Consider the following 13,130-nt stretch of genomic DNA (forward strand, 5'->3'; position numbering starts at 1 on the left):
CGCCACCGTGCCCAGCTAATTTTTGTGTATTTTTAGTAGAGACAGGGTTTCACCATCTTGGCCAGACTGGTCTTGAACTCTTGACCTCAAGTGATCCACCCAACTGTGACTCCCAAAGTTCTGGGATTCCAGGTGTGAGCCACTGTGCCTGGCCCTAAAACTGCTTTTTTTAAAGACTATGAATTAAAACAACAACAACAAATAGAATTCAGGATATAAAGTTTAAAAACATAATGAAAACACACTAGTTAACCATATTTATTTTAATGTCTATTGAGAGTTTAAAAGTTTCCCAGTAACAAAAGACTGCACAGCTTTAAGACATTAATTTAAACTGTACAAATACATATAACCATTACCACTAGGATAAATTACTCTTTAGATTTTAACATTTTTCAACATCTTACATCTGAACAGTTGAATCTTCTATACAAAAATATCATTATTTTATAATATGCCTTTGTATAATGCCCACAAGATGACACCTATTACAATAGCAGTTGTTACAAAGTCACAAAATACATAAAAATCTCAGCAGTTGATAACATTATTATTCTTTAAAAAGAATTTACAGTACTAAGGTCCAGTCCAGAAAGTGGCAGATTTAAACAGAGTAGCCCAAAGTTCGAAGTGTCTATTTAAAATACCAGTTTGGAAATAAACTAAGAAAATAATATATGTACTATGTGATATCACTGTCCCAGCAGCTGAACGCACTTGATTCAGAGCAAATGTGAAGGTCAAAGCTGAGTCAGTGGTCAGCAGCATGAGTTGGCTTGGGGGAACCAGCTGGCACGCTTCATCTTTGTGTCTGGTAGGGACACAGAAACAAAGCAATTTGAAAAGTCCAATGAACCAGCATCAAACACAGTTTCCAGAACTTTCTTAATGACGTCCAGCCAAGAGAACCTTGACTTGGTTAATATCGAAGTCATTAAGCCATCGGGCTTGACAGTCACCTTGAATTCATGGGAACTGTACTGGTCAAGATCAAAACACAGGCTGTCTACTAAAATCAGGTGGCATAACTTTGATATTCTGTATGTTAAAGATAAATTTATTTCTAAAAACAAAAAAAAAGCTGGGCACTGTGGCTCACACCTGTAAGCCCCGCGCTTTGGGAGGCCGAGGCAGGTGGATCACCTGAGGTCAGGATTTCGAGACCAGCCTGAGCCTGACCAACATGGCGAAACCCTGTCTCTACTAATACTACAAAAATTAGCCGGGCATGGTGGCACATGTCTCTAATCCCAGCTACTCGGGGGGCTGAGGCAGGAGAATCACTTGAACCCAGGAGGTGGAGGTTGCAGTAAGCCAAGATGGTGCCACTGCACTCCAGCCTGGACACAAGAGTGAAACATCACCTCAAAAAAAAAAAAAAAGACATCCTGCTCAAGATTGAAATTACCATCGCTCCCATAGCTTCAAAGTAGAAAAACAAATAATTGCAATCTTTCTGTCATTGACAAAATGGCAGCGCAGAGCCTTAGTCAAATAACCACAGCTGACAGCCAGCAGAGGTTGACCCAACTGCTGTACAAAAACAAAAGACAAACCTCTTGAGCCTATCACAGCAAAGTGAAGAACTACTAAACCATTTGGGCACATACAACAAATGAAAACTAAAACACTCTAAACATTTTCTGCAAGTTTTTTTTTTTTAAGGGGTCTTATTGGATTTACTATTTATTAAATTGTAGATCAAATACTTCATACTTTGGCAAATAGTTTATTCAATACTTTGTAACATCCTACCCATATATCAACACTGTGGGCAATGATGCTAAGAAAATGCATTTCTTGGAAATAAATAAAATAGGGGATGATTTTTGCTCTTCCAAGTACCACTTTTGCATATTTCTTCCAGAACTCAGTAGAAATAGACATTTGTAGACATTTCCCAGGGTCAAGGAACTTGCACGTTCTCTACGGAGCAATGCTGTGGGGTTTCACACTACAGACTCCTACCGGTGGCCTCCATACTTGGCCACCCAGTCTGTCCTCCCATGCACTGAGGGAATGGGCTGTGCACGGTTCACAGTATTTAGGTTTTTTGCTGTAGGATTGTAAGTACGTCCTGAAAACTGCCCCCGACCAGTTTTTCTGTTCCAGGTATATTCTGAAAGAAATCAGATTCGGAAAATAGGGTTTTACTCATTTGCTTATCAAAGTCAAAGAAATTCATCCTCTCATTTGATGGGGAAAATCTGAATTTATGTTTAAAAGATTAACTCAGTACTGTCTGAGGCTTTTTAAATGTTAAAACCAAAAAGTCTAGTGTAGTAATATGTTGACATCAATTAGAATTTCCAATAGCTGGCCGGGTGCAGGGGCTCATGCCTGTAATCCAACCACTTTGGGAGGCTGAGGCGAGTGGATCACCTGAGGTCAGGAGTTCGAGACCAGCCTGGCCAGCATGGTGAAACCCTGTCTCTACTAAAAATACAAAAAAATCAGCTGAGCATGGTGGCGGGTGACTGTAATCCGAGCTACTCAGGAGGCTGAGGCAGGAGAATCACTTGAACCCAGGAGGCAGTGGTTGCAGTGAGCTGAGATCGTACCATTGCACACCAGCCTGGGTGACAAGAGTGAAACTCCATCTCAAAAAAAAAAAGAATTTCCAGTAGCTGAAGAGCCAATATTCCTGGTTTATAGTGCTGACACTGCTGCTGTGTTCAATATTTTACATTTAGATAGGCAACGCCAGGTAAGAAGACCAAGAAAATTTATTGGCTCAAATTCAATGGGCAACACCCACAGTGTTAGTGACTTTGTAATATCACACTGTGGTTACATCTAAATAATATTCACACAGTATCACTACAGAAAAATGTATTTGGAATTGTGAATCTATAAAACTGTGGCTTCATGGAGAAACACACATGGGGTCCTATAATAGATTTCTTTTTAAACACTAAAATGTGCGTTTTAGAATGAAGATTTTTTTTTTTTTTTAATGAGGCGGAGTTTTGCCCTTGTTGCCCCAGCTGGAGTGCAATGGAGTGATCTCGGCTCACTGCACCCTCCACCTCCCAAGTTCAAGCCATTCTCCTGCCTCAGCCTTCTGAGCAGCTGGGATTACAGGGGCACATCACCACGCCCAGCTAGTTTTTGTATTTTTAGTAGAGATGGGGTTTTGCCATGTTGGCCAGGCTGGTCTGGAACTCCTGACCAAGATGATCCACCCACCTTAGCCTTGCCAATGATCCACCCACCTCAGCATCCCAAAGTGCTAGGATTACAGGTGTAAGCCATCGTACCCGGCCCATACTTCATTTCTCATTGGGAAAATCATGGGTGGGAAGGAACACAACTCCCTTAAATGGCAGGATCCTAAACTTTTAATCACAAGGTTATTTCATTCATATATATCTGACTATTTAAAAATTTGTGAAAAATTTAAAATTTCTTGGACCTTTATTATCTGAACAATTTATGAGCTAAAACTGCTTCAACATTTCAAAGGACAAAGCAGGAGATCATTTTACAGACAACTTTTGATGCCTTCTTCAGTCCGTCCACGCTTTCCTCACCTTGAATTGAGAGCTAAGGTATCACAGGTATTGTATCTGAGGAGGGATGTTTGCTTTTTCCATCTGGGGTTTAAATATCTCTTCACACTGTGTAGTAGCTGCCATTCTTGGATTAAACTCTAAGTGTTAATACTGAAATGAATCTGACCATTTTGTACCCCCAGCCCTAGCTGTCCCATATTTACTGGCATGGTTTGCACAGTTTTTAAATTTTCACTGTAAAACTGGGAGGTAGGAGGGAATTCTGTGAGCACATGGTCCTGACAAGCTACTAACTTGAGCATGGGTGAACGAGGTATTAAGTGTGGACACTGGGTAAGACAGCCGCCTGGCTGCGGTGTAGTTTGGTGGAGGCAGGGAGGCCAAGAGCTCCCCACTCCATGGTTTGACAGGTCCTTTCATTCCACTCTTTTACTGGGCTTAAAATTCTCAAAGTCACAGCCACTAAAAAGCTACCTAACAAAGTCAGGGACAATGTGTCTACAAGGGCCAGTTAGGGCACCATGTTTTCTAGGAAGAGCCCTTTAGTTACAGCCATTGGAATAGAAATGAGCATCTGTCTGCCAAATTAGTGAGCTCACCCATGTGGGCCACAGGTCAAAGTGGTAGCAGGGGTAGAAGAGACAGTGTGGGAGGGGAGTAGAGAGCGGGAAGGGAGGCAGTGAGCCCTGCTTATTCAGAGAGGGAAAAGGGAACATGGCATTAAGCTAATGGGTGAGGCTCTGAGGGCAAGAAGTGAGAGCTTTGGGGAGTAACAAAAAGAGAAGCCTTTTTCCAGATCATGACATCACCTAAGTCAAGTCCTAAATGGTTTTAAATGAAATTGTGTCCAGGACAATATTTTGTAAAACTTTTTCAAGAGGGAATCATTTTGCTAAGAAGGGGGTAGTGCTGAGATTTAGGATTCCTTTCCTAGATATACTAGAATTTTAGGACTCAAGTACCTTTGGTGAAGAACCTAACAGCTGAGAGGAGCCCAGATCTCGTGGCAGGGCAAGAAATGCTTTTGTGCCTTAGTGGGACCACCCCACACCTCACTGCCCTGCAAGAGCGGGATAGTGAGCCTTGCAATGCTTGCTCTGTGTTTAAAACCTGCATCTGTCCTATCAAGGACATTTAACTTCTTGTAGAAAATCTGTGCTAAAGGAAAGAAGTTTGCCTCTAGTTATGGATTTAATTGATGCCACTATGATATAACTTTTAGCAAGATATAAAACTTGTGTAAGATGCGGATCATAATAGTACCTCCTGGAATACAGCCCTGGTAGGATTAATGAGTTAATGTACACAGAGTGCTTAAAACAGGATCCCGCACTTCTAAAGTGATCCCGAAGGGTGCTGTGTAGAACAGAAGTCACTCCTCGAAGTCCTTGTTGTTAGTTTCAAGGCAGGGGATAAGGAAGTATTAGGGGAAGGAGAGATTACATGGGGAGGAAGACACTGATTTTCCCTCTCAAAACTTGAAGGGTAAGGCCAGGCGCGGTGGCTCATGCCTATAATCCCAGCACTTTGAGAGGTCGAGGCAGGCAGATCATGAGGTCAAGAGATCGAGATCATCCTGCCCCCTCTCTACTAACAATACATAAATTAGCTGGGCATGGTGGCACGCACCTGTAGTCCCAGCTACTCGGGAGGCTGAGGCAGGAGAATCGCTTGAACCCGGGTGGCAGAGGTTGCAGCAGGGAGCTGAGATTGCGCCACTGCACTCCAGCCTGGTGACAGAGCGACACTTCGTCTCAAAACACACACACACACACACACACACACACACACACACACACACACACACAAACAAAAAACTTGAAGGGGAGAAAGAAGAGCAAAGACGAGACTATGCGAGAAGGGGGAAATAGTTGAGTAAATATGGTAATGACCTGGTTTTATTTTCTTGTGGGAAACTGTCACCCAACTGGCATGACTGGAAGACACATCTCTTACAGAACAGTGTTTTTTCTAAGGATTTGCATTGACCACTTGAGAGTGATTAATATTTACTTCATTTTTTACCTTTCCTCCTATCACCATCTGTAGAAAAATCTGATAAGCAGAGTAAAGAAATAAAAAGTTAAGAAAAAGCATTTACTTAAAAAAATGAAAACAGGAATATGCACGCTAATTGGATAGAATAATATATAAAGGCCTTCAATATCTTACAAAAATATTTTTTAAAAGACCCACTCTTGATTTATAAGAGTAGATACCTAGGTAACAAAATAATTTGAAACATTGTGATTTTCTGCTTTTATATTAAAAGTATAAAATGTGGCCGGGTGCAATAGTTCATGCCTGTAATCCCAGCACTTGTGGGAGGCTGAAGCAGGTGGATCATTTGAGGTCAGGAGTTCAAGACCAGCCTGACCAACACAGTGAAACTGCGTCTCTACTAAAAATACAAAAAGAATTAGCTGGGCATGGTGGTGCATGCCTGTAATCCCAGCTGCTTGGGAGGCTGAGGCAGGAGAATTGTTTGAACGTGGGAGGTGGAGGTTGCAGTGAGCTGAGATCACACCACTGTACTCCAGCCTGGGCAACAGAGCAAGACTCCATCTCAAAATAAATAAATAAATAAATAAAATTTTATATTTCATATAAATGAATGGCTCATAAGGCTGGCTTAAATATTTGAGGCTTTATAAAAAATCACTGTTGATATAAAATGTTTACTTATTTTGTTTCAGTGAAAAGATAATGAAGCAATTCTTTTCACAGATAAGGTAACTGTAATACTATTTAAGCAGTTCTATAGTGGCAAGAAATAAAAAAATAAAGAAGTCCAGGCTTTATACATTTTTAGCTCCAATAGTGTGAACTTTAAAGACTGGCACATCTGATCAGGGGTTTTAATATGCAATAGTGGTTAGGATAGGCTATGAGCACACTTTCAGAGTCAACTTTTAAATTAAACTACAGGCCGGGCATAGTGGCTTATGCCTATAATCCCAGAGTTTTGGGAGGCCAAGGTGGGAGGATTGCTTGCGCCCACGAGTCAAGATCCAGCTTGGGCAACATAGCAAGACCCTGTCCCTACAAAAAACATTTTTTTGAATTAGCTGGGCACGGTTGTGTGCGCCTGTAGGCCCATCTACTCAGAAGGCGGGGGCGGGAGGATCACTTGAGCCCAGGAGTTCGAGGCTGCAGTGAACCATGATTGCATCCCTGCACTCCAGCTTGGGTGACAGAGCAAGGCTTTTTCTCTATAGAAAAGAATTAAAATAAATAAATTAAACTACAATTAGGTATCTTATTAAAGTTCTAATGATTTGCTTTAATGTTTATTTTTGGTGCTTCACTAAGGATATCTATTTCAGATTAAAATGATTCGAAGACCATTCATGGTCAAATCTGATTGGCTTAAGTACAGAATCATCACCCTCCATTTCAAATGTGTACCCCCACATGTGGCGGTCACATGCCACACCACTGGGGAGCAAGCTTACCTCAGTTAGGCATAACGCTGGAGGGTGGAGGGATAAACCCTTCCCCGCCGAATACTATTGCAAAGCAAAAGGCAGGGTGTGAAAGTCCTGCCACCGCTAATTTCTATGACCTGAGATGGAACTGTAGAGACACACTTCTTGTTAACTCATTGATAAATAGAGTATCAGCATTTATTAAGCTTTCACCCTGTGCCAGGTCCTGGGCAGAGAGCTCTGGAAAAGGCATTTTCTCACATCTCTCTGTGCAGCACAGCACACTCTTTGGAAGTGGATTAAGTTGAGTTTCTATCCCAGCTCCACTAGCTGTGTGACCTCAGGTAAGTTACCTCACCTACATTTCATCATCTGTAAAGAAGAGATCTAGCTACATCATCAGGTTATCATGAGGATTAAATGATATAATCTCAGTAAGCCCTGTACACTGTGCCTGGCAGACAGTCACCACTTAATTAGAGGTAGCTCTTCTTATAATTATTAGACCCTCAAATCCACATTTTTGGAAGAAAAATAGGACATTTTGGTAAAAACAAAAAGAAATGCATTAATGAGGTGAGGCTCACTAAAAGTCTTCGCTTGGGAAAAGTGACTGCATAAACTTGAAAAGGAAAATGTTCCTTTCTGCTAGGAATCTAGAAAACTGTATCTGAAGTCGTTCCTACCTGAAGCCGTTGCATTGAGAGGTGCTAAGTGGATCCTCTGGCCAGCTGACTTCACTTCTTTTTTGAGAAAGGAAGGAATATATCCTGACTGATTGTAAGTAGCATAACTTCCAAGATTTCCTAGTGACATATAATAAAGTTTCACAGTCAGAAGGTGAATATTTTAGGCACAGTAGAGTAACATTGAATACTACCCCATTACTTCTAAATACTATTTTTCAGCATCTACTATGTTCTAGGCACTGTGCTGCACTTGTTACAGATATTCTTATTCATCCATCCAACAGCCCGCTTAGATCACATTATTATCCGTATCGTGTGGCTCTCCGATGTTGAGTGACTTGCCTAACTTCTCACAGTAAGAGACCGAGCTGGGGTCTGAACTCAAGGCCCAGGGGTGTTCAGTTCACCCTGAACACGCCAGGCTTTCTCACGACCCCACTTCACATGGGGGTATATTTCCCGCTGCGAAGCCCCCATCTCTGAAGTGCTCTCTGTGTCTGTCTTCATTCTGTAAAATGGTTGTAAGTGGACCTATTCTCGTAGTGTTGTTGTAAGGATTGATGAGACTTTTCAGAGCACGTGGCATAGAATCTGTACGCATTAAACGTCAGCTAGCATCATTGCCATCATTGTCATCACCATCATCATCATCACCATCATCATCATCACTATTGGTGAATGCTCAATCTGGCGTTAGCATAGGGATGCATTGACGAGGACAAATCTAAACTCGACACCAGTGAGGAAGTCGCTGCTAAGAGCTGAAATGAGAGAGGATGAGGGTCTGAACCACAACAGTGGCAGAGGGTGAAGAAGGGAACTAAGCAGGTTCATGGGGTGGAGGTGGTAGGGAAAGAGGGGAATATAAACTCCTAAGTTTGCAGCTCAGGTGAATGGGTGCATTGTCCATGAGTAGCAACATAGGAGGAGAATCGGGATTGCGGGAAAGACATGGTACCCAGAGGACATTCAAGTTGTGGCAGGCAGAGGGCAAGTGGGCAGGCGTGGAGATTGGTAATGATCAGGGTGTGGTGGTTACAGAGTTGTGGGCTTGGAGGAGCCAGCTCAGAGGCACTGCGAATGTGCAGAGACCTGGAGTAGACCCCCAAGGAACAGCAGCATTAAGGGACAGGAGAGAAAAGGACCCCATGGAGGAAGAGAACAGGTAGAGAGGTGGATGGTAGGAGGAACAGGGTATGGAAATCCAAGAGAATCCACACTGAGTGTGGAAAAAAAGAATGGGAGATGAGGCAGAGAGCTCGGATAGGACCAGCACTGCCCCTGGGATCTGGCCACTGGAATGTCAAGATCCAGCAGGAGCTGCTGCACTGGCAGGAAGCAGACTGAAGACAAACGACAACCGGAAGCGATAGGTGGCGCTAGCTCTGCAGGAAGGGATGCAGGTTTATCTCTAGAAGGCGAAACGGGGCTCTGATCACCCTCGTGGTTTCAAAGCACTGCTCAGTAAACAGAGTGTTTTCTCCATAGTGTTATCTGTTTACACGTCTCACCGCTGGGCTCTGTGTCCCTGTTGTCTCTCATGGCATATCAGGCTTCAACAGGTGTCTGCTCTTGAAGCAACAAATGTCAAAGCACAATATTATGTTATCAGCCCCTAAAGGACTGTATACAGTGAGCACATGCTCTCAGTCTATGCATGTTTAACCCTACTGAATTTTGCATAAGTTCAGCTGCCTACTTTAACCTTTTTCCCATCTCAGAAACTCATTCTGAAACACTAATCAGTTCTTTACTTCAGAAAAATTTTTGGAAGGAAATTCAATGCAGTGATTGCATTCGCTAGCAGCTTCAGTCATGTCTCTTGCTCTCATCCTCATCAGCAGAGCAAACACTTATTAAATGCTTAGCATGTGACAAAATTCCAGGTAGGGTTATGTAAGAATACCTAAGGAAATTTCGTCCATTTTATGGACGGGAAAGCTGGCTTAAACAACTTGTCCCAAACCGCAAAAGCTGGTGAGTGACAAAATGGGGATATGTCAGACTCTAGGATTCATGCATTGAACACTTATATGATGCTTCTTATTGGAGGAAGAAGTTGTTAGGGAAAAAAAGAACACAAAATGAAGTTTTCTTAAATTATTTTGGCTTATTATTTGAAGTACCTTGTATGCTGTGAATTTTCAGATTGGAGCCAGTGGTTAGCACTGTTGAAACCAGTGACACTGAATCCCTAGGAAATCTACCATCTCTATTAACCTAGTTAACCTTTTTTTTTTTTTTTAATTTTTATTTATTTATTTGAGATGGAGTCTCGCTCTGTTGCCAGGCTGCAGTGCAGTGGTGCAATCTTGGCTCACTGCAACCTCCGCCTCCCGGGTTCAAGCGATTGTCCTGCCTCAGCCTCCTGAGTAGCTGGGACTACAGGTGCGTGCCACCATACCCAGCTAATTTTTGTATTTTTAGTAGAGACAGGGTTTCACCATGTTGGCCAGGATGGTCTCGATCTCTTCATCTCATGATCTGCCTGGCTCGGCCTCCTGAAGTGCTGGGATTACAGGTGTGAGCCACCGCGCCAAGTCTAACCTTTTTAAAAAAGTGGTTGTTCATGCTTAAGAAATGAGTTTCAGAACTTTGAAAAAAAAATTCCAGGAATATAGATCACAAAATTAGAAAATACTCTTTTGAAATTCTTTTCATTAGAAGTATTTGCTTGATTTCCTCTATAAATTTCCATAATTAATTTAAGAAGACCGCACAGAACTTTTTGAGAGCATATTCATCTTAAAATCTCAGTTACTTAAGGAAGATATTCTTGATGAGACAGAATGCTTTTCTTTATCCTAGTCCTGATCTGACTTCTAAAAGCAGATCATCTTGGCCTTTTATGTCAGGATTAGGGGCAAATGTTGAGAAGAAAATTAGACAAGAGATTCAAAGAACAAATTGCATTCATCCGACACCCAGAAATTACCTTGTGGGTCCTCTAATTTTTCAGGAAAAGTTTCATTGCATGATAGTTTTTCGATTGGTTTAATTATGCTTTCTTCTAAAGAGAAGACAGATGGAAAGAAAGAATAATAGTAAGGAGAATGTTATAGGAAAAGCAGAGAAAAAATGGATTAGATGATTAATGAAAAGACCCAGAAAGAGCCCTTAAAAATGCAAAAATGTCCCCATGTGTTGTCACAGCATTTATTTGATGGCAACTGTATATTCTCTTGAGACTCAAAGTTGTTCTACTGTCATTTAATTGAATTTGTGTAACTGGCTGGTTCAGTGAATATTATTTTTAATTATCTGAAGAAAAAATAAGTAAATCATAGTGCTGCAGTGTATGACACTTCAGCGACATTAAATGGATAACTGAGTTTTTAAAGAATCTGGAAAACTTGTAAAAAGTTGAAATGTATTGATGTCACATCAGAATATCTCACTAAACTACTCACTTATTATAATGGTAATTGTCAAAGTTTTTTGATCCAATATCACTTACATTAAAAAACAAACTATATCTCTTCACATACTTTTAAGTTGATATTTAAAGTTTTTAATCATAACTTTAACAGTTGCAAAGGATGTTTCTGACATATTGTAACTATAGGCATTTAAAAAATAAAACTATTAATGATTTTTTTTTTTTTTTTTTTTTTGAGACAGAATCTCCCTCTGTCGCCCAGGCTGGAGTGCAGTGGCATGATCTCGGCTCACTGCAACCTCCACTTCCTGGGTTCAAGCGATTGTCCTGCCTCAGCCTCCTGAGCAGCTGGGTTTATAGGCGCATGCCACCATGCCCGGCTAATTTTTTTTTTTTTTTTGTATTTTTAGTAGAGACGGGGGTTTCACCATGTTGGTCAGGCTGGTCTCGAACTCCGGACCTTGTGATTCGCCCAGCTCAGCCTCCCAAAGTGCTGAGATTACAGGAGTGGGCCACTGCGCCCGGCCAAAACTATTAGTGATTTTATGCCCTCCAATATTGACATAAAAATACATGAACAAGTTCCTTTTTGACACATTTGGACACTTCACATTAATTCTTTTTTCCCTTAAAATTACATTTTTATTTATACTTCAGCTTCCAAATTTTACCCAAATGTAATCTTAGGCTTAAAAGTCTAAAATTGGTCACTCTAAAACATGTGTAAATTAAAACTTTTTAAAAAATTTCTTGTAACCATAAGGATATTAACATACTGCACCAAGTTAGTTATAATTACAATGATTCATTGTATATAGTTAATCAAAAAAGTTGAATATTATATATTTTGATTACTAAACATGAAAATTAAGTTTTTTGCAAATGCATCTCTTAATGAGAAAGGTGGGGCTATTTTCAAGTAGTTCATGTATCAACAAATGAATATTTATTGCTGGAATCACAGCATCAGGGCTATTTTCTCTCTCTTTTTTCTTCCTTTTTGGAGACAGAAGCACTAAGAAATCTTGCTAATACAAATAGTTGGGAACAAAAGGGGTTTTGTGATAGCTTTGCCACTCTATTTTTCAAACAATCTTCAATGTTACAGACCAAAATTCAGATACTGATCTCATAAAAAAAAATTAAAAAAACTTTTTAAATTACCAGTCAGCTAACAATTCAAGTAGGTCCTCCTTCAATTTTCTAAATGCTGAGAACTGTTAAGACTCCCTGACTTTAAAAAAGATCTGTTCCTCAGTCATCAAATCAAAGTTACTTACTTTCTCAACGGTGACATCAACATATGAGGATTTCCATTTCATTGGCACCCCAGATATTTTTACATTTTGGGGAAAAAGAAAACACACTATGGTAGCCAATGAGAAGTCTTTAAAGAATGGAGACTCCTTGCTAGGGCAGACCCATTTCATGAAAGACTCAGATGGAGGTTGAGAATTCCCTTAAAACTATCTGTATTCAAGAATTAGTGGGAAAACCTTTTTTTTATTATTGTACTTTTTAATATAGAGGCACAGTTCCGCCACGTTGGCCAGGTTGATCTCCTAGGCTTAAGGGACCTGCCCACCTCTGCCTCCCAAAGTGCTGGGATTACAGGTGTGAGCCACCATGCTTATCCAGCTGCAAACAGTTTTATTGAAGAGGCAGTGTTACAACTCCATGACCGCTCCAGCAGAGCAGGGCTACCCCCAGGCAGAGTGTAGTGGAAAACCTCTGTGTATTTCCCAAGTGCACATGTATCTTGGTTGGAAGAGCACTGCAATATATTTAAAAGTAGACGTCTATAAAGGAAAACCCCATACATGTACATTTTGTATTCTTGTGTTACCTGCATTGCTCCTTTTGAAAGCAAGTTCTGCCCCGACAGGTCCCAGTGACTTGGGGAATAACTGGTTGCTCCAAGTGTGAGGGTTTATTTCCTTTCCACTGGCTATCAAGGACACGTTCTTGGGATTCACACCTGAGAAGAACAAGGCAGCCACTTCAAAGGTTAGAGCAGATCATAAACTTAAAGGAAACATATGTAATAGATTCAAACAAAGACTAGAGATACCTTGGACAGAATGGAAATAAATCTAGGTGAAAATGTAGCAGATACTTG

General features: G+C 40.9%; 1 protein-coding gene across 9 annotated transcripts in view; it reads right to left on the reverse strand.

The window, feature by feature from the left end:
- Positions 1-1,713: 1,713 nt before the first annotated feature.
- MAK (male germ cell associated kinase) overlaps positions 1,714-13,130 on the reverse strand; it is a 61,359-nt gene continuing 49,942 nt past the window's right edge. For 3 of the 9 annotated variants that reach the window (XM_058432619.1, XM_058432620.1, XM_058432616.1), the window contains 3 exons: positions 12,858-12,989; positions 7,630-7,749; positions 1,714-2,119 (listed from right to left, as the gene is read on the reverse strand). In XM_058432619.1, coding sequence (XP_058288602.1) covers positions 1,965-2,119; positions 7,630-7,749; positions 12,858-12,989 — 407 coding nt within the window. In that variant the 3' untranslated portion in view covers positions 1,714-1,964. Of the gene's footprint in view, positions 2,120-7,629; positions 7,750-10,567; positions 10,643-12,857; positions 12,990-13,130 lie in introns of those variants that run through there. The other 6 variants (XM_058432621.1, XM_058432618.1, XM_032141097.2 and 3 more) reach the window with 5 other exon arrangements.

Source organism: Hylobates moloch, unplaced genomic scaffold (assembly GCF_009828535.3).
Source record: "Hylobates moloch isolate HMO894 unplaced genomic scaffold, HMol_V3 SCAFFOLD_20, whole genome shotgun sequence".
Lineage (NCBI taxonomy): Eukaryota > Metazoa > Chordata > Mammalia > Primates > Hylobatidae > Hylobates > Hylobates moloch.